Source organism: Leptonychotes weddellii, chromosome 8 (assembly GCF_054177405.1).
Source record: "Leptonychotes weddellii isolate Sample4059 chromosome 8, ASM5417740v2, whole genome shotgun sequence".
Taxonomy (NCBI): domain Eukaryota; kingdom Metazoa; phylum Chordata; class Mammalia; order Carnivora; family Phocidae; genus Leptonychotes; species Leptonychotes weddellii.
In genome coordinates this window covers 72,188,995-72,210,717 of record NC_138376.1, presented here as the reverse complement: position 1 = coordinate 72,210,717, position 21,723 = coordinate 72,188,995, and the positions used below count along the sequence as shown (strand labels likewise).

The 21,723-nt window shown below is 35.6% G+C and overlaps 1 protein-coding gene across 1 annotated transcript in view; it reads right to left on the bottom strand.

The window, feature by feature from the left end:
- Window positions 1-1,036: 1,036 nt before the first annotated feature.
- The window catches only part of FUT9 (fucosyltransferase 9), a 175,061-nt gene continuing 154,374 nt past the window's right edge, over window positions 1,037-21,723 (bottom strand). Inside the window, exon 3 of the mRNA XM_006727560.3 lies at window positions 1,037-14,004. Within this exon, the coding sequence (XP_006727623.1) occupies window positions 12,917-13,996 (1,080 nt within the window). The 5' untranslated portion in view covers window positions 13,997-14,004 and the 3' untranslated portion in view covers window positions 1,037-12,916. The remainder of the gene's footprint in view (window positions 14,005-21,723) is intronic.

Here is a 21,723-nt window from a genome sequence, read left to right as displayed (position 1 = left end):
TCAAGCCTTTAAGAAATTATCACTTTGGGGCGCCTGGGTGGCTCAGTCATTAACTGTCTGCCTTTGGCTCAGGTCATGATCCCAGGGTCCTGGGATCGAGTCCCACATTGGGTTCCCTGCTAGGCACGAAGCCTGCTTCTCCCTCTCCCGTTCCCCCTACTTGTGCTCCTTCTCTCGCTGTGTCTCTCTCTGTCAAATAAATGAATAAAATATTTAAAAAAAAAAAAGAAAATAAAAAGAAATTATCGCTTTAGTCCATGTAGAAAATGTTGAGGACCCCAATAACTGCATGGGGCAAGAACAGTGGTTTAGAAGAAAGGAGACATACATAAGAGATAGTTCACGGTCAAGTAAATGTGGGGGAAAGGAAAGAAAAAGAATCACGAATGATTTCTAAATTTTTGTCTTGGGCAACATAATTTGTAATAATGCCATTAAGTGCATGAAAGATTAGAGGGGAAGTGGGTGTTAAAATCCTTTCCTAGTGCGCTATCCAAGGCAATGGGTCTCTAGGAAGTGAGGTGACAACAGACAATTGGAAGTTAGAGGCATATGGCTGAAAAGAGAAATTCCAAATGGATATATACACTTGGGACGTTAGGCTACTGGTAACTGATTCCATATACTTGAGTAAAAACAATCAGGAGAGTATCCAGAGTCATAGAGAACTGAGAATGCATGGTGAAGCATCTTTCAAGCTAGGATCAAGGCAAAATCAAGGGTTGGATAGATTCTCCTATTCTCCACACAAAAACCCAAATCATTAATGGATCTAATTTCAGCCCCAAGTCCATTAACAATGCAAAATTAAGGAAACAAACTAGTGTAGAAGAGTTTACATATGTACACCCACTGACATTTTTTGATTTAGTATTTGTAAATGTATAATCTGTAAAATATATTTGTTTTTAAATTTTAACTCAATATATACAGGGAATCCTGATTTGCTGTAAGTCAAAATGAATCTTCTCAAGTGAATGATTTTGAATGTAAGTATTATAAATAACCAGCACTAACTATTGCACATTTAATTGAATTCTTTTATTTTAAATATTCACAGTACAGGAATTCACTAAGCCCGAATGGAACATCATTATTTACACATCCATGGAATAACTCCAGTGGTAAATCCGTGAAGTACTTACATTGAATATAGGAAATATGATTGAAGAAAGAGGTTTCTTCTTACACATACAGGCTCAAACCCTTTATACATTTATTTTTGCCTTGGGATCTTAGCACAAACTGCTGAAGTCACTATCAATTGCTGAACAAAATTTCAAAAAAGTGTAACTATAGCAAACACACCATATATTTATAAACCCAGAAAGACACCAATGGGCCAGAAATCCACATTACAATGGCATTTTTAAGGGAAGGAAATTTCAAATGACATCTCCAGTTTAATTTGTGGAAACCACAAGTTCTTCAAATAGCTGAATATACAGATTTCCTATGGCATTTTGCCTTGCATGGCTTATTAAAATATTTGCTTAGCTGCCATAACATGTTATTTACAAGATGAATTGATGCAGGGAACAATATGGTAGCAAACTAAGAGCCCAGATCAATTGTTTGTTGAATGCCATACATATACAACGTCCTGGTCAGTGAAGTTGGCCTCCACACTGCCAGGACCGGCTACTCAACATTTGGATTAATGCTTCACTCCAGGATGTAGCAAGACTCAGTTGCATGATTTTCACTTGGAATAGTAGCTAGACTCAACTTTTCTTACTGTTTTCTTTACTAACTTCACTGAAGCAGTTAAAATTGAACTTGAATGAGCCAAACTTCTGTAAATAAATAAATAAATAAATGTATAAATAGGATCTCTACTGTTTTAATAACATAGAAATAAAATTACCTTCCAACAGTATAAATGCTTATAAATGCTTATATTGATGTTTTAAGTCACCAAGTGCTATGTTCTAGCCTTACTATATTATGATGAATGACTAATTTCATTTGGGAAGTGGTCATTAGTCCACATATATTATCTGTTTGGAATTAAGCCCTTTCAAAAGCACAAGTGTATTTTCTGAAAAAGAACACAAAACAAAAAAACATAAACAAAACTTCACTGAATGGAGTAATTTCTCTTCCCAAAGACTACTACAAATTATCAGCATGTAGAGGCTTGGTCTTTGCAGCCAAAAGTCATATTTTCTATATAATAATTTTTTTCCTAATCACCCAAGTTACCAAGAAAATTTTTTTCCCCCCTTCCTCTACCAAGTACACTGATTGGCTGTTCACACTGCCTGGATGTTCTATTATTGCCCAATTTAGTGTTGTGCAGACCGGGCCTCAAGTGTTTTCCACTCCCACACACATCTCCCCCCTACCCCGGGCAGTAGTATTGATTTTGGTAGTGTAAAAAAAAAAAAAAAAAAGACATACTCTTCTCGATTGTAGAAAAAGCTGCCAGAATATTATGTTCGTAGTATGGAACTGATTAAGATGATGTTTTTCACATCTTCATGCTTTCATAATAATAAATTGCTATGCAGTAAATTGTATCAGTTGCCAACAAATGATTTTATTTTTTGTATTTTATTGCCAACAAGAGACTCCAAGAAGAAAATTGGGGGTGGGAGGGAATTTTACCACATTATGCTGCCAAGTTAGAAAAAAGCAAAGCAACATTTTCTATTGGCTCATTAGCACTAAGAATAACACTTTCACTTTACTCAAGTTTAAAAAGAATTTCTGAAAGGACACGAATCATGCACAAGGACTGAGACAAAGACTATGTATGAGTTGGCAGTGTAAATGCCCCCCTAAAGTTGCATGATTCACCAATGGCATGCATTTTTTTCACCTAATATAACACAACCTTAATATCTTCATATAATTTCTAACACATTTTATTTCAAACATGCACTGGCTACTAAAATAAGATTTTAAAGAAAAGCTGATGTTTGATATAAAATAATCATGTCTTTTCAAGTGTGGAAAAATACTCTACAAAAAAATAAGTAGAAAAGTGGTTTCTGATCAATGTGTGATTTTATCTATAAAAATCCAGATGAGTAATTAGTGTGCTTACAACAACCCTATGGGGTCTGCATTGCAATTATACACATACAGAAAGTTAATAGCATTAAACAACTATTAGCACAATGCAATTAAATCCTTATCAGAAATAACATGAACTATAAACTGTACATTTGGCATTTAGGCTTCAGAGTATTTTTAAGAGTCTGCTTAAATATGACAGTACAATAGTGCAAAATCACATTACATTAATAAAACATACAATTATCACCCAAATAGTTTATGGATTACTGACCCTTACAATTCACATATTGGCTAGAATTGGCACATTTTGTTTCACCATGATAGTTTTGACCTTCTTTACTTGAGTGTACATTGTTTTATTCAAAGTTACACTTGAACTACATAGAAAAAGTGTAGGCTTATGTGTGTCTGTATGTGTGTTCTTGAGGAAATGAGACGAGAGAAAACATGTAAACTCCACTGCAGCTTTCTTCTTTAGTAACTGTTTAATTAGAACTCCTAAAGAAATTGCCTGGTAACTATTTTCTCTTCTTTCTTATGGCTCCCAGAGCAGTGACATGGCCACATGGAAGAGAGCAAAAAGGAAAGAAGGAAAATTCTAGAAGAGTATATGGCAGCCTGTGCTCTGTGCCAGGCTAATTAAACCAGAATGTCTAATCAAGAAATCAAGATTTAATAAGAACTTCTCAGGTGACTCTAATGTAAAGTCCACCACACTGTTGATTGATGAGAAGTCAGTGAACCAAAAAAGCTATTGAATCATGCAGTAGATTGCACCACCTGGATTAGCAATTCTAATCCTTAGTTTGCTACTCTTTTCCTCCTTCCTGCAGCTTTGTGAGCTGGAATCTACATTGAGACTTGTTAGCTCTTTACTTTTTCCCTTTAAAAACCTCCTTATACACAGGTTATTCAGATTCAGAATAAACTACATTATTCCAATGAAGATGATTAATCTCAATAATTTCACTCAGATAATAATGACCAGTTGCATTTCCTACAGCAAACATTCCTTTTTTACCTTCATCTTATGTATGATTTATGAAAATGGTATTTTTATATTGTCACAATTACTCCACTAACCCTGACTCCTACCAAATCCAACCTTAAATTAAAAAAAAAAAAGAAAAAAGGAGAAAAGAGGGGAAAAGTGCACATGAATAAATACTTTGCTTTTGAAGGCTGCCATCATGCTGATAGCTCTAGAGATTTAAATTTTTTATTTAAGAGTAAAAAAAGATATCATTATTTTCACTATGTTTTTCTATCTCCATTTCCAATGTTACATCCTCCAGTCCAAGAGCCCTCATTGATTCGAATGTAAAGCACCTACAAGCTAAATGATTTTTTTTTTCTTGTCAGTAAACTCCTGGTCTCAAGTACAATAGTCTTTGTCCTTCGATTCATTATTTTTAAATAATATGTAAAATATTTGAGATAGGCCATCTATCATGTAAAAAGGGGACTGCTCCTCCTACTTTTACATAGAAACAGACATTCTTCGTTAGTTCAAGGCTCTTAAAGAAGAAAACCAGTGTGTGGCAGGCCTGGATCTCATTGTAGTCCCTGGAGACACATATCCTGTCCTAGATGACTGTGAGCTCTCTTTTGGCAATCTGGCCTTGGACAAGGATGGCATCTTCAGGATTGTCTCATCTGAGGGACTGAAGGTCCAATCTGAGATGGGAAATGCACTCTTGTAACTCTGGCACATATTTCTTGCATAATTAATAGTACCGTGTTGTTAATTTAGTCTGGGTACCATGTCTGTGAGCCTGCTTTTCTAACTCCTGCACCTTCATTAATCAAAATGGAAAGCAAAATCTGCAGTAAGAGTCACCAGAGTTAACATACCTCTGAAAAAAATCACTCTTAGAAATTTTCAGACAAAATTTATATTTGTTTTTCATAGCGAGATTCCAGCAAGATTTAATTTAATACACTTTATGTATACAGCTAATTCAATAATTTGGTTGCCAGATAATTCATAAAAATAATTTAATTTTTGAAGTTTTCTAATGTTGTATCTGAAATAAACATTTCTAATGTTCTTTAAAGTGAGACAATTGGGAACTGCTTAAAACTACTATTTTGAATATTATTCATTTTTGACACATAAATGTAGAAAATTTTTTTAAGTTTACTTTTTTTGCTTAAAGTACAATTTAGAAATTGTGCAAGTGAACAGTTGAGATTATTCGTGTCAAAATTTTATTTATTATGCAATTAGCAATTAGAGCAGTCTTAATTACAGTCTGGCTAGGAATTATTTTATTTCTGCACCAGTAAGCCAATACATTCTTGGTTATTGAATTTATACTCTAACATTTTAAAGGGACTTCAGAATTTTTTTAACTTTAGGAGAAGTGGACGAAGGCTTGATTCTGTTTCTTAACTTAGGTCATTAACTTCCTCTGTGGCTGAGCTGACGTGCTGGGTGAAGTCAGATTGTTGAATATTTCGGGGCCCCTGTCCTTACCAGAAAAATCACCTCTGAGAATCTTCCTGCTATTCCATCCTGTGACATAAGCTATGCCAACTAATAATAAGCTAAATTGACTGCTAATTTACTGATTGCTCATAACAGTGAGGGGAAATTAGGCCTGCTTGGGTTCCAATTATTTTAAGAAATGGTGTATGTGTTTAGTAATGCAAATAATGCCTATATGCTCCCACTGCCAGCCCCACACCCCTTCCATTACTGAGTAATTAAAGAAGATGCGAATGCATGCTTCCACACTATAGATATTTGTTGCTCTTCTCCTGAACATTATTCCTTTGGCTTATTTAAATTTGCAATGATTTTTTTTTTTTAAGATTTCATTTATTTATATATTTGAAAGAGAAAGAGAGCGAGCACAAGCAGGGGGAGAGGCAGAGGGAGAAGCAGACTCCCCACTGAGCAGGGAGCCCGATGAGGGACTCGATCCCAGGACCCTGAGATCATGACCTGAGCCGAAGGCAGATGCCTAACCGACTGAGCCACCCAGGTGCCCCTTAAATTTGCAATGATTCTTATAAGCTGTCTGCTTAACATTTTCAGTTTTATTTATTTATTTATTTTTATTTATTTTTTTTTAAAGATTTTATTTATTTATTTGAGACAGAGAGAATGAGAGACAGAGAGCATGAAGGGAGGAGGGTCAGAGGGAGAAGCAGACTCCCTGCCGAGCAGGGAGCCCGATGCGGGACTCGATCCCGGGACTCCAGGATCATGACCTGAGCCGAAGGCAGTGGCTTAACCAACTGAGCCACCCAGGCGCCCCATTTTCAGTTTTAGAACTGAAATTGTGGAAATAGTTTTGAATTCCTCACAGTGATATTTTGTTATAATAAATGATTCTAATTGAACACAGTATCTAATCACTTAAATGTTATTTCATTTGTTCTCTCACACACAAAAAAACACACATCGGGAATCTGCTTCCCCCACTTTACAGAGGCAAAATCTGAGGCTAAGATGTGTCAAGTAGCTTGTCTACAGTTAGGGAGCAGCAGAGCTGAGATTGAATTGTAAATCTGCAGTCACCAAAACTCCATGTGCTGCAGCTAGTTCATTGCTATATACCAACTGCAAATTACTTTTCCACCCATCAAGCAAGGGCTTTGGGACATGGAAAAGAGGTTCTGTTAAACATACGGTGGATTAGCAGGTCACAGAAGCATAAAATTTTATGGCTGTAAAGGATCTTAGTAAGTGAATAGTCCAGTTTTCATGTTGCAAAACACAAACATGCATTTAGAACCTAAAAAAGAGAATGAGAGATATTTTTTCAAGGTATATAAACTTTTCTTTTCCTAATAATTCTTTCAAGGTCGCAAATTGAGCAGGTCTTTTGTATAGACTGGTGGTTCCCAGAGATGGCCCTACATTAGGATCATCTAAAGTGTCTACAATCGTTGGTCTCTGGTCCCATTTCAAACCAATAAGATCAGATCGCTGGAGATGGGGTTTGGGCATCCACAATTTTAAATCTTCTCCAGGTGATCCATATGTGCATCTAGGCCTGAGAAATACTGCTCTAAACCACTCACAACTTAAAAGAAGATTTGGAGACTGTAGATAATCTGCCCCAAATCAAGGGATTTGTTAGCCAGTGCCACGCTCATGCATGAAATCATTAGGCATGTAGAATATCTTGGTTCTTAAAGTAGAGAAACACTTTACTGACATATCCAGGACAATTAAAGACGTTAGCTTGTGTCAGGTGAACAACAGAATACACTCCATTTGATAGGTGGCTATGACGTAGACCTCAAACCTGGCAGCACATCAGAACTGTCTGGGGAGATTTTTAAAATACGGATTCCAGCTCCAATCTCAGACCCAGAGAATCAGAAACTGTATATTATTAATACTTTCTCAAATGATTCTTATGCAGCTGACCCAGGAAGTTCCAAAGACATGTACGTGTTTGAGAAGCCCTGGCTTAGTCAGGATGGTTTATAAACTATAGCGTGAAGCAGACTAACTTAGGAAATGTATTAAAAGCATGTTTTTTTTGGACTCGTTTGAAGAGAATTGCCTGAGCAGGGTCAAGGAATCAGTATTGTTCATAAATGCCTCTGGTGATTCTAGGTCTGGCGACCCAGGAACCAGGCTAAAATTTCCAGTTACACTGGCAAAGACAGCTGACATTGGAGAGTTTTTTTTTTTTAATTCTTTACAATATTTTCAAAGTAGATCAAAGGAAAAATATATAGTAAACTAAATTTTTTTGGATATATTCAATCTGGCTTACTCAAATTAGGCTCCCTGTCTCCTTGTCATCTGGGAATTTGCCCTGTGCCTCCACTGCCCCTGAAATTTTTGCATTGATAAAAAGTTGTAAAATATTGTAATAAGAATGTGGATGATATAGAAAAAATTTTAATATCTTAAAATAATGTTCATTATATGGTTGGTTTTCTGTAGGCAATTAAGGTCTCAGTGAATCGTGAGTACATGAATTATAAAAGACGAGGTAGAGAATGAGGGGAAGGAGTTAAAGGAATAGGTTCAGTTAATTGAGCACTTGTTATATTCCAAGCACTGGATTGGGTTCTTTCCACATACTAACTTAAATAGTCAGTTTTACACCTTGAGCGTCTATTCAGAGAAATAAGAGGGAAATCTGTTTGAAATATTTACCTCCAAAAAATGATATGGTCTTTGGAATTTCATTTGCAAATACACGCATGTGGTCAATTTAGATCTTAGATGGGAGAATAACAGTGTCAGAAGAAGCCTTGCAAACGAGGTCCAGAGAGGTTAGCTGAATTTCTCAAAATGAGTTTGTTGAACCTATAACCCAGCCTAGCTTTGTCTGGTTTAGCAGGCTCTCTCTCATTTTTGTTCTGTTAATTGCTCTATATAATGCTTATGAATATGCATGCATTCAATATGAATTACTGAGAGGGAGAACACTTTGGATCGTAGTTGAGCTTACCCATTTGCAAAATGCTACCAAATCTTTAGATGAGAGACATCCAGAAGAAAATATCATCTTAATTGACTGATGTTTGCAGTACAAAGGAGTGCAGTTAGGGAGGAAAGAACCTGCATCTCTCTCCGTGCATAGTTTGGTAATAAATATGTGCCCTTCACAGTGCTTGCTCCTCAAATATTAATTGTCTTTATATGCTTTATATGCTCCTCAAATATTAATTGTCTTTCCTATTAGAAACAGTTGGTGTTCATATTTGGATAGAATGTTAACATGTTCCAAATCCTTTAAATCTTTCTTGAAATGTTACTTCTTTTGGAGTGTTAAGATGCAGAAAGAGTGGAAGGACATAAAGCCTCCCTTTGCATCCAGTCAGTAAACTGACCAAAGAAATAAATATAAAATATAATCTCTAACTGGTACCAATAAGCTGGAACTGTTCTCACAGTTAAATAAAATTCTGCATGACCTCCAATGCAATTTCTTTATTCATTGAACAAATATTTGTTGAGATCCCTCTCTGTGATAGGCACTGTGCTTATCCTTTAGATCCTGAAGTTTTTATATTTAATAGTTTGATTGTAATTAATTCATTAAGAAGTTCCCCTAAATGAGATCAGAGTTCAAGGGAACTCAAAGATATGGTTAAATGCAAGGTTATAATGTAAGGACCTAAACCTTGTTTTGGTAGCTTTACTTCATGCAAAGACGTTTTTTAGACAAAGGCAAAGGCATTACCTTAAGACTCATGGAATCTAGTTTGAAAATAGGCAATCACAAAGGTATCAATTATATAATTTCCTATTCTTACCATATTTAACCTCCAATTGGAGGCAAGAATTTAAAGCCTCAGCAAATAATTCTTGAATATTCTGTCATTTTATACCTCAAGTGCTCTGAGCTTTCTAAGCCCTCACAACAGAAAACATTTCTGCACGTTCTAGGATTCTCAAGACTCATGTAGTAAATGTAAAATTTTAAGCTGATATTGGTTTCCCACTAAGATAATTTTTTTCCAGTCTCCACTTCGTATTATAAAATTTATGGCTGTCATGTAATATGACTGTCATGTCTTTTTTTAAGAATTTAATACTGCTGGATATGGAGAATTCAGTATATATTCTTACTAAGAAGACCTGTAATAATTAATATTTATATATTCTTACTTATAAGGCCTATAATAATTAACATTTAAATATTCAGGCCATTGAAATTAATAGGTTTTTTTGATATTTTGGAATAAAACTTTTTAAATGGCCTATTCTGTTTTATCCCCTGGCATCATTATTTGTTTTTATAACCAACAGCAAGCTAATTTTGTTGAATCCACATCTTTCACCATGAGATATCCATTAAAAGAATTGCAGTCCATGGGATTTATTAATGGAGTGCCTGAGAACCATATACCATCTTTGAGGGTTGCCTTTCACTTAAAATGTAGTGAAAGTCCATTTTCTTCTGGTAAAGCTCAACTCCTAGAATACTTAAAACAGAAAGAATGCTAACAAGTTTGCTGTTTTGCTATATACTTTTTCAAAAGTCAAAGAGCTTCCGCATAGAGTGTACCACTCCATAGGCCCTAACTAGACCAATAAGGCAGGAATTGAGACATACTTATATGGTTAGGTGAGATTATGATGAAAAATAACATAGAATTAAGAGATACAGCACCCTTACATTCCAATCTTGGCTATGTCGCTAGCTCTGTGCGTGTGTGTGTGTGTGTGTGTGTGTGTGAACATGTTTCTTGAATAAATATTATCTCTGGATCTCGTTAACCCATAAATAGAATAAAGGGATTGGTTTGTAAACATTGCTATAATACTCGTCTAGCCCTAAAATTACAGATAAATGCTCCCAGAACTGATGGGGTAAGTTGACACATTCATTTTGGCACTTCAAATTCAGATAAATTATTCTTCTGGGACCTGGTAGTGGGTCTTCAATATATAGATGTGCTAGTTAGTGACTTAGTATTATTGCCTTGACTTGGGTCATATTATCAGCATGTGATTATAGTTGGTCTAAAAAAGAGACCAAATTCATAGTTGACAAGAGAGGCAATGCCCTTAGGTTGCTCAGTTCTTTGAAATCAGGAGCACCCACCACAGTCAAAATGGGTTGTCAAGACACTGAATGCTTTGCTGCTTTTGAGAAAAACAGGTGCTTTCTAAACATGTTAGCCATGCAACCTGTTTAGAACCCTATGCTTTTTGTAAGTCAAAAAGATGACAAAGTCAGTGTAAATGTATGAATTAGACTTTTTTAACCTGATGAAAAAACATGGGTGAGATCTGTCCTTATCTAGGAGGGCATCCACACAGACACGCCATTTCATGATGCAGTGTGGTTAGAAGAGATAATATGGAGGAAATCTACATTGGGTCAAATGAGTAAACAAAGTTTGCAGCTCAGAAATATGTCAAATCCCTGAGCAATTGGGGAAATTTGCTATCTTATTTTCATTGAATCGGCAGTGGACTCATATAAACTCCACTGAGAGGAGTATGTGCATAAACATAGACTTGAAGAAAGCTTTCGTGTATCTCGCCACTTAAGTGTAAGTTCCTGTAGGGCAGTGACACACAGTACCTTGTTCATCTTTAGCTCTGGTTAGGGCATTGCCTGACACAGTACCTTGTTCATCTTTAGCTCTGGTTAGGGCATTGCCTGACACAACATGCCTGTTCGACATAGGTAAAGAAATGAACCTGAGGATCAAACAGTCCTCCATCTAATGCCAGGATCTTCCTCTGTTCCAATCCTTCTGGTTCTCCAGAGAGCTCATTCCCACACAAGGCAGTTTGGGGTACGGGACATAGCTCCTACTTACTGAACTCAAGTTTGCCTCTATCTAACGTCCATTTGATGTAGAAGATGGTGGACTTGTGTTCTGCTAATGTTAACATGTAACAGGACTATTAGAATAAGTCACAGTTGGATCCAAAAGGGTGTCATCACAACATTCTGGTTCTTTTGATGGGTTTTTGGCCTGAATGGAATAGTCATTAAAGATTCTGTTGGGAAATGTTTTTCTTGAAGAATCCTTAACATCCCATCTTTTCTCACCTACTAATCTCTGCTTATATCCAGCTCTCAACCTCATAGAGGAAAATTGCTGTATGGCAACTGCAGGTTCAGGGATGAATTTTCCAAGAACTTAGTGTAATGACAAGTTTATTTTGGTTCTGTAAAGCCCTGAGGGCCATGGTCACATGTGCTATATATGAATAATTATGAAAATGAAATATAAAATATCATTCCAGTTAATATTTCTATGCCAGAACTGTCACTTTATTGAAACAAACAAAAAACTTCCCATGATTTTCAATGACATTCATTTATTCATTCAATAAATGTGCATTGAGATCTTACTCTAGGTTAGCATTGTGTGTTTTCTATAGATCTTCACTTTATTATGTTTAATATCTTATATATAACACCTTAATGATAGTTTTATTTAGGTTTTTTTAAATGATAGGGCAAACCTCTAAAGTGTTTTGTCTGTTTATTTGTCCACATGGTAAAATGAAACTTTTAAATATCGGGGCTTGGAAAAAATATTTTAAATTTATATGTTATTCAAAATTGTACATAAATGTACCACTTATAAATATGATTTGTATCTATACACATTCTTTTCCTTTGTTATTTGAGGAAATTATTTGCCTTATTATAATAATAAGTGTAAGGATTGGGAAGAGAACTATCCTAGATATTCTTAAGTGTTGTCAGGATTATTTCCCAGGTTCTACAAATCCCCCAAAATTGGATATTTAAAAATACTTGAATAATTTAACTTAAGATCGTAAGAACAAATGGCTGCATTTGCAAGTCAGCTTAATGAAAATAAATGAAAAGTCTAATAGCTTCCTGAATAAAACAGTTCTGCTTCACTATCTTTCTTATTCACTGCATGAATAATTCTTCCTTCACAAAAAATGTGGTAAACAGGTAAAAAGTAGATCAAATAGAGACAGTTACACACTTTGTTCACTTTGAAGTCAAAGAGGTTAGAACTCAATTACAAATGCTTTTCCTTTGTTACATTATGCAACCTTGGAACTAGAGATTATAATATTTAGTGAAAATATTTCATATTTTAAAATGTGCATCTTCATCTCTCAAATAGCTTAAACAGCTGATCAATGTAGAAACAATCATATCACAAACTTACATTACAAACAACTACAAAATGTGAAAAATAATGTTTACAAATGGTAGCAAAGAATAAATTAATTTTCAGTGCACATAATTAGGTATATACAGGATAATTTAAAACCAAAGGGAGTGATTGCTAATGCTGAGCTCTCAGAAATCTCCATCAAAATATACATGTTACCCAAGAGAGAGTGATAAAAATAAATTGTGACACAAAAGCAGAATGTTGTCTCTCTTCTTATCCTCAAAACTTGGATGATAGCTCACCAAAATAAGTTTTCCAAGTGTGCAAATGATGGAAAACTTTAATTCCAAAACCATTTCTCTAAATTACCAACAGATTTATATTCTTGATGCCTTTTCACGTGATCACAAGCCAAGCATGCATGTGATTCCCAAAATCGTGGAAGATTCACTGTGAAATCCTTCCTCCAGTTAAAGTAACTAAGGTATAACTTATTGTTTTTGTCAACTTCTTTCAGATACTTGGCTAGCTCACTGGGAGAGTTATAATCTTCCACATGAATGAATGAATCTGCTGGAATATAATTCTCATAATTTTCCCTAGATGGCCCCAGAACAACGGGTACAGAGCCAGCTAGAAAAGCATTGTAGAGCTTTTCTGTGATGTAATCTTTGTGGATTGAGTTTTCAAAAGAAAGATAAAATTTGCAAGTAGATATGGTAGGAATCAAATTTTTATCATTCACATACTCTCCAAATGCTTGCCCATAGGTATGGATTTCAATGCTTTTGCTTAGCTCATTGTAATACTTGACCCTTGCATGCTCAGGGTTCCAGTTACTTACAACCCAGCACACTAACTTCTCTTTGCTTGGCACTTCAAACACGAAGGGGTTTGTGCTCACCGTCAAGAAGCCGTAAGGCACTTGGATATCTGAGTCACGGCGGTAAGTCAGAGTCAAGTTGAACAGGTGTTCGATGCCACTCTTTTGGGGCGTGTGAGTTGGTGATTCCAAATTCATCCAAATCCATTTCTGGAAGGGTGGCCTAGCCTGCTGTGGTAAGTTAGTCAGATCCCAACTGATGTCTCGGTGGTGGATCAGAACTGCATGAGATTTGTTGTATAGAGAACGGTCTGTTGTGAGATGGCATCCTTGGATGTTGAACATTGCTTGGCAAGATGTAAGGTCAAAGGTCTGCCCAAATGGCCACACCCAAATCAGGATAGTAGTTTCGTTAAAATAATCAGTTTTGGCGGAGAAGAAGTTTTTCATTTTCAGCACTGAGCTGGCTGACTCCATTGGACTGAAGATCCAGCTGTTGGTGGGCTTGATGTAAATGAGCAGACATGCCATGAAGCAGCCCAGGATAATGCAGACGATTAAAAATGGGCGGAGAATTCCTTTGGATGCTGATGTCATAATTTTTTCTGTGAAACAGAAAGAGAATAGAGGGGTACGTAGGGGTAGTGATGAAAAGTTCATCATAAATATAATTTGAGATTAACAGGTGATGCATCTCAAAATACACTTAATCACAAAATCAGTTGCATTTTCCTTTTTTTAGTGTTACTAAACCATTAGAAAAATGGAGCTTTCATTAAGCCAAGAAACTGCTTTTGAAAGGAACTTTCCCCTGAACTCCATAAATAATGAGTCAGAACTTGTTCTAAGTGTGCCAGCATATCTTCCCACCGGGTTACGTTTGTTTTCAATGCCATCCTTACCTGTTATATTTTTATTTGTTTCTAGAAAGCTGGCACAAAGACAAGCATCACCGAGGCTATGATTAAAATTTTGAATACTTTGAAACCACATCATATCTGTGAACATTCCTTAGTTTATATAACTATTATTAATTATATATATAATTATTATAATTATTTACTAGTGCATTTCTGAGATTGTAATATAACTTTGCAGCTCAAATAGAATTCAGTAGAAAACCAAACTTTTTTTTTTTTAATTTTTATTTATTTATTTTCAAACTTTTTTTTAAAAAAAGTTTGCTTTGGTTTCTTGGTATAAGTTCATCTTCACTGCCAAAAATGCATCACAATAGTCCTCTTGTAAAAAAAATGGCAGCCCTTGGTTTGATATCTGTAGTTTGTTTTGTTTTGTTTTTTAGTAGAGTACACTGATGCAAAAATTTGATAAAGTAAAATACTAGGTTGTGATAATAAAATGTTCTAGTGGCATCAGAAAAACATTCTCATGTGGTATCAGGGCATTAAAAAAAGTTTTTCCTTAGCATTAAAATGACATTAGTATAATAAAAATAAATGGATTCTCAAAAGAAAAGAATTATGTTTCATGGAGAACAATACTGATCTTGTGAATTATAGCAGATTCCTGCTAATAAGGTGAATTAAGTCTTTTTGATTTTTTTTAATACAAGAGTCTTCAAGGTTTTCTTTGACATTCATGTCTTCTTATGAATATGAACACAAAGATAAAATATGTAGTATGTTTGCAAAACTGTCTTTTGATCAAATTCTTACTGATCCTCTGAAATTCATTATTCTTTTCACCAAAATAATGTGGTCTATCAATTTCATGTTCGTTAAAATATTTTGAAATCTTGATCAAAAGCTAGTGTTGAAACATGAGAGGTTTCCTTCAAGAAAAAAGGGAGAAATTGTTCTTTATTTAATTATCTAAATTTATGTGAACATTTAAAAAAATCACATTTTTTTGTTGTTGTTATGAAGTTTTTCTTAAAGCATATGACATTCCCTAGGTAGTTCCCTTGATTCCGTGAATCCAAAGATTCTGGATATTATATCCTGGAGCACTTCCAGAACAGAATTATTGGAATCAATGACTGAGACTTACCATCAAATTTAACTTCAGCCCTGTCCAGTCAATAACAAAAGGAAAATAAAAAAGTGTCTACCAAATATGTTCAGAAACTATTAATTAACTCCTGAGCTACAGAGAAAATAGAAAGGACTATGAAAGAAATCTCAACTGTTTAGAACTAAATGACATTGTTGGCACTACATGCCGAATTTTGTGGAATGTGGCTAAAACAGTACTTTATTTAAAGGAAATTTACAGGTTTGCACAGTTTTTGGGAAATTAACAAAATTGCCAATTGAACAAGCTGGACAAAAAACAATGGGCCAAAGCTAAAGAAATAAGAAGTAAAAAATTAAGATAAGGATTGAAATCATTGAAATTCAGAGCAGAAATTTGAGAGGGTTGATAACATCACATAGTAACTATGTGAGGTGATGAATGAACTAAACTTACTATAATAATCATTTTGCAATATACACATATATCAAATCATTATGTGTACCCCTTAAACTAATATAAGTTATATGTCAATTATAACTCAATAAAACTGGAAAAAAATACTAAAATAAACCTCACACAAGAAAAATCAAGAAAAAGGGAAATTCAACTTATTTTATTGTTTTAAGAAATTCAGTTTAAATATAAAAAAAGAGCAAATGATTATGCAACAGAAAAAAAAAATAAATGACTGGGGCGCCTGGGTGGCTCAGTTGGTTAAGCGACTGCCTTCGGCTCAGGTCATGATCCTGGAGTCCCTGGATCGAGTCCGGCATCGGGCTCCCTGCTCGGCAGGGAGTCTGCTTCTCCCTCTGACCCTCCCCCTCTCATGCTCTCTCTATCTCATTCTCTCTCTCAAATAAATAAATAAAATCTTTAAAAAAAAAATAAGAAATGACTATATGGAGTAACTTTATGCTCATGAATTTGAAAAACTGATGAAATGGATGGTTATATATCTGCACAAGTAGAAAAATGCCAATTTTAATAATAAATTCTTATTAAACAAATAGCAATTAGTGAAGTGGAATTGATAAATGATAACTGAAAACAAACAGTAGACCTAGATAGCTTTGTAGGAGTGGTATCAATTGTTCAATGAATAGAGAATACTATTGTCATTTAAAAATATTCTAGAAAACAGAAAAATAAATAAAGAAGCTTAACTCATTATGTGAAGCCAATTATTAACCTATTACCAAAAGAAAATATAAAAAGTTAAAAAGGTCTATTTCCCTTATGAACACAGATACAGACATTGGCAATAAAGAGTATTAAAATATATTATGACACAATTCAAGAGTCGGTTTATGTAGGTTCATGTACATTTGATCCTACTTTATAAATTTAACTAGTTGGACAATCTTTCAATTCTTACAAGACTCTGGGATCTACAGACTGAGGGAAGTTACTGGAAGGATCTCTTTTTTTAATGGAGTAATACTAATCTTTACTATACATGATTTGACTGAGCAATGAAGTGTTTTTCTCCTATGAGACCAATGTTTAATGATGTTTAGAAATGTTCTCATTGATGGGGTGCCTGGGTGGCTCAGTTGGTTAAGCATCTGACTCTTGATTTCAGCTCAGGTCATGATCTCAGGGTTGTGAGATTGAGTCATGCGTTGGGTTCCACACAGCCTGGAGCCTGTTTAAGATTCTCTATCTCCCTCTCTCTCTCTCCTTCTGCCCCTCCCCTCCACTCATTTGCACTCTCTCTCCCTCTCTCGAAAGAAAAAAAAAAAAAGAGAGAGAGAGAGAGAGAGAAATGTTCTCATTGAAAAAGTTTTCTTAAGTCCTTTTTGAATTGAAACGCAATCGGCAAAAACTAAATAAATGATGTCAATTCATTGCAATAAGGTTACAACTTTAATAGCCCCTGTTCAGTAACTGCTCACTCTCAGCTAGGTCTTGTGCCAAGCACTTTGCACACATCATTTCCTTTAATCCTCATAGAACCTCTATCAAGAAAGTCTTTTATCACCTCTTCTTTACAGATGAAAAAACTGAGGGCTGGGGCACCTGGGTGCTTCAGTTGGTTAAATGTCTGCCTTTGGCTTAGGTCATGATCCCGGGGTCCTGGGATTGAGCCCCAGGTCTGGCTCCCTGCTCAGTAGGGAGTCTGCTTCTCCCTCTGCCCTTCCGCCTGCTCATGCTCTCTCTCAAATAAATAAATAAAATCTTAAAAAAGAAAAGAAAAGAAAAGAAAAAACTGAAGGCCAGAGATATAAGTAGCTAGCTTAACATTGGGTTATGCTCTCTCTCGCCTTCTACAATCTTCTTTGAACAAATAATACAAACATCAATTGTCTATTGAGGTGCATTTCGCACCTCAAGTTTTATTGTCTTGATTTCTCTGGGCTCTACACTTTATAATTGAGGACTGTTTATCCATACATTAAATTTAGAGCAATTTCCCTTAACAGGAATACCTGATGCTTATATGATACTTAACTAGTGTCAAACATTGATCTTAGCACTTATGTTAACATACACACATATATATACACACAAACACATATATTACCTCATTGTAATCCCATTTTATTGATAAAGAAACTGAAGCCTCTAATGGTTAAGAAACTTGCCCAGGGTCACCCAGTTCAGAAGTGGCAGAGCACACTTTCAAACAAACCCAGATCATTGGTTCCAGTTTGGGTCAAGAGCACTACATTTTATGTTCACTGATTCTCCAGGTTGCAGCTAGCAAACGTAATAACCAGAGTGCAAGCTCTATGAAGGGCTTTGTTTCTTCACTGCTTTATCCTCATCACCAGAATACAGTAGGTGTTTAATAAATGCTATATACATATATATATATATGTTGCATGAATGAGTGGGTGGATTGCTGAGTCCTTACCATGTGCAAGGTAAAATCCTTGGTAACAAGATAAGCAAGAATGAGCCAAGTGTGAATGAAGAAATAGATACTTAGTTGCTTTCTATGCGCATTTAACATGTATACCTTTAGAGAATAACTACCATCACAGTTGACATACAGATATCTCTAAATATCTGTAATATGAGCAAAATCTCCTAGTTTTGCCCCTCTTTGTCATGTGTTAAAGTTGGCATCTATCTAGTACACTTTAATTCCATGACTCTTTTTTGGCCAAATGAAAAAAAAAAGGTCACTAGGCAAGAAACAATGTTCTTTTCATTGTGTGCCTCTCAGTTTTTCTGCTTCCTGGACATTTTGTATTGAGGTTCTTTTTGTTAACTCTCTGCACACCTCTCCCCTCAGCTTTTCATTGCTAACTGGGTCAATTACTGAACAGTAGGGGCAGTTACCCAGTAACCCCTGCTTTGTACAGAAACTGTTAGGAAAGTTTGCCTCTTGGAGCCTAATTGACATCCCCTTGACAGGAACCTTCAAACCTACTCCTCATAACTAAAATTCAGTTGGATACCCAACACATCTTGAACTGTTAATCTATACAACCTGTTTTTAAAGCACCCACAGCAGTGTTACTTTAGCTCTCACCAGAGAGAGCAATACATTTACAGCATAAAGCAAATTATAACAATAAATAGTATAATTAAAACGTCACAATTATTTTTGATAGTCTCAAGTACCATAAAAATATAAAGATATTAGAATTAAGAATTAACAAAATCGGGCGCCTGGGTGGCTCAGTTGGTTAAGCGACTGAGGGACCTAAGGGACTCCAGGATTGAGTCCCGCATCGGGCTCCCTGCTCGGCAGGGAGTCTGCTTCTCCCTCTGACCCTCCCCCCTCTCATGTGCTCTCTCTCATTCTCTCTGTCTCAAATAAATAAATAAAATCTTTAAAAAAAAAAAGAATTAACAAAATCTTCAGTAAAAGTATAACTTGATGGGATTTGGTGTGCATACAATTCTGCTTTCCACTAAGAAACTACCTTCTGTGTCACACTGTGGGAATGTTCCACTGAGAGTTAAACAGAAGGGAGCTTGGAATAGAAGAGGTTCAAGTGTGATTCTCACATCATAAATATGCTTCAAGATATTAGGGAGAGAAATGTGAAACCAAAGAGAATAGGAGGCTTCTCCAAGGAATGGTAATTCTACTTTAAATTTTTGGTGTGTGTGTGTGCGTGTGTGTTGAATCCTTATTTTACATTGAAAGAAACGGGTATATTTAGAATAGAATTCAATACTGCCTAAAACTTAAAAGACAGAAGAGGACAGTTGGGCATTAACTTGCCCCTTGGGACTTTATTCCTAGATTGCAGCCACCCCACTCATTCTTCAGCCCACCTCTCTGGCTCACAGTAGCAGGCGTGTGGGGTTGGAAGAGAGTTTCCCTTATGCCCTCAGGAGGTCTTGAGTCAACATGTTTGCCAGTCATTGTGTAGTACACCTATTCTCTATTTGTTGTGCTGGTGCACAATGGGATGATTCTTGAAATGGTTAAGACTTTTCATCCACGTAAAGAACGGAACTTTGGATCCACTTAGGGATCTTCCGATAGGTTCAGACCAGCCTCCAAGACCAGAAATGAATCATTGACAAATTAAGTGGACTAAAGTTAGAAATAGTTAAAGGAAAAAAATGATTGTCATTCATTGTGACTTCTTCCCTGTTATAATAAAATTTGTAAAGTGCTTTTGAGGGTGCCTGGACCAGAGAAAGCACTATGTAAGTGTTTGCTATTATGTTACTGCTCTCTGTTATAGTCAAGAATCAGAGCTCCCACCACAGCTGAAATTCTTTTGGAATAATAAATCCTTCTTACGTCTATGCAAATTATTACCATTTCTTTTTTCTTTTTTTTTTTTTAAAGATTTTATTTATTTATTTGAGAGAGAGAGAATGAGAGAGAGCAAGCACATGAGAGGGGGGAGGGTCAGAGGGAGAAGCAGACTCCCTGCCGAGCAGGGAACCCGATGCGGGACTCGATCCAGGGACTCCAGGATCATGACCTGAGCCGAAGGCAGTCGCTTAACCAACTGAGCCACCCAGGCGCCCAATTATTACCATTTCTAACAACACACACACACACACACACACACACACATACAATCTCCTGTAAGTTCAAAACATAACTCATTATTAAAATATTCTGGATAAATATACAATATAAAATTTCTAATGAATATAAACAGGGTCTTTCAATAGTTCATGGAATCACATTTTTAACAAAAGGTTACTCTATAAGCATATTATATTTAAAGGATTCTATAGCAAATATTTGTTGGTTTTCACTGTCTGAATCACTCTCCCTTCTTCTGATAATAATATCCCAATTTCCTATTGAGACATTATCTCTCTCCTCCTGTGTGCTATCTTTGGGATTGCAGAGAGTATTTCCCCATTTCCTAACCAACATAGGGCAGAAGATCCAGATAACTCAACCTCTGTCTCTGGGACTTGGAAACTTGAGTGGAAGGGTCAGGATGGAAAATGTTGGAGCTGATTAATCACATTAAGGCTCCTTACAAGACAGTTATGTAAACTCTACTACTTGCATCCAAGGTGCCGCTTGGGATCCTGCCTTTCTGAGCTTGGTTCTTCAGCTATTCCTTCAGTTCTAAGAGCTACTCCATAAACTTGGAATAATTTCCTTTTTGTCTATGTTAATTATAATTGTTTTTATTATTATTTATAATTGTTTATTTGAAATAAACAAATCCAAGCGAACAACCACAACAAAACAAACCTTAAGCAAGCAAGCAAACAAACAAACAAAAACCCAACTAATTATCTCACCTCCTCTTTTTTTCTTCCTGCAGGTTAAGAAGTATATACCTAGAATCCTTCAAAATATGTCCATAATTATGTGGATTTAAAAAACTACATATAAATTCTCAAAACAACAAACATAACTCTTCACTTTATGTTAAGCTATAGACTCCACCCAGAATTTAGGTATTTGGTGGTAGGTGGTATCTAATTGAACTATTACTAATCTGTTTGGTCAGTTCAAAGAACAACGATGTTCCCCACATAATCATTATGGCGTTTGGTGTCATGATATTAATATGGATTCTGCAAAAGTCTTCTGAATACTACCCTGACTGTTCATAATTTGAATTACCCATATTTATTTTGGGGGGTTGTTTTTGTTATTGTTTTGTTTTGCTTTTACTTCTTCCTATGATTTTATGCTAAGATCCTCTCCAAGAATAAAAATGTCTTATACTTTCAATACTATATACCAAATTATATTCTGCCTCGAGGTACTGTAAAACTTTATATATTCATCAGTTCACTTTCAAAGATTCCCTTGACACTTCACGTTCCATTGAACCTTTCTCATGGGCATTCCTGCTCTGAGTCCTCACAATTCTTCCCATTAGATCCTGAGACAAATGCCTTCTGTCCTTGGGAGAGATGCCATTTACTTTTTGGCAAGAAGACATTGGTTG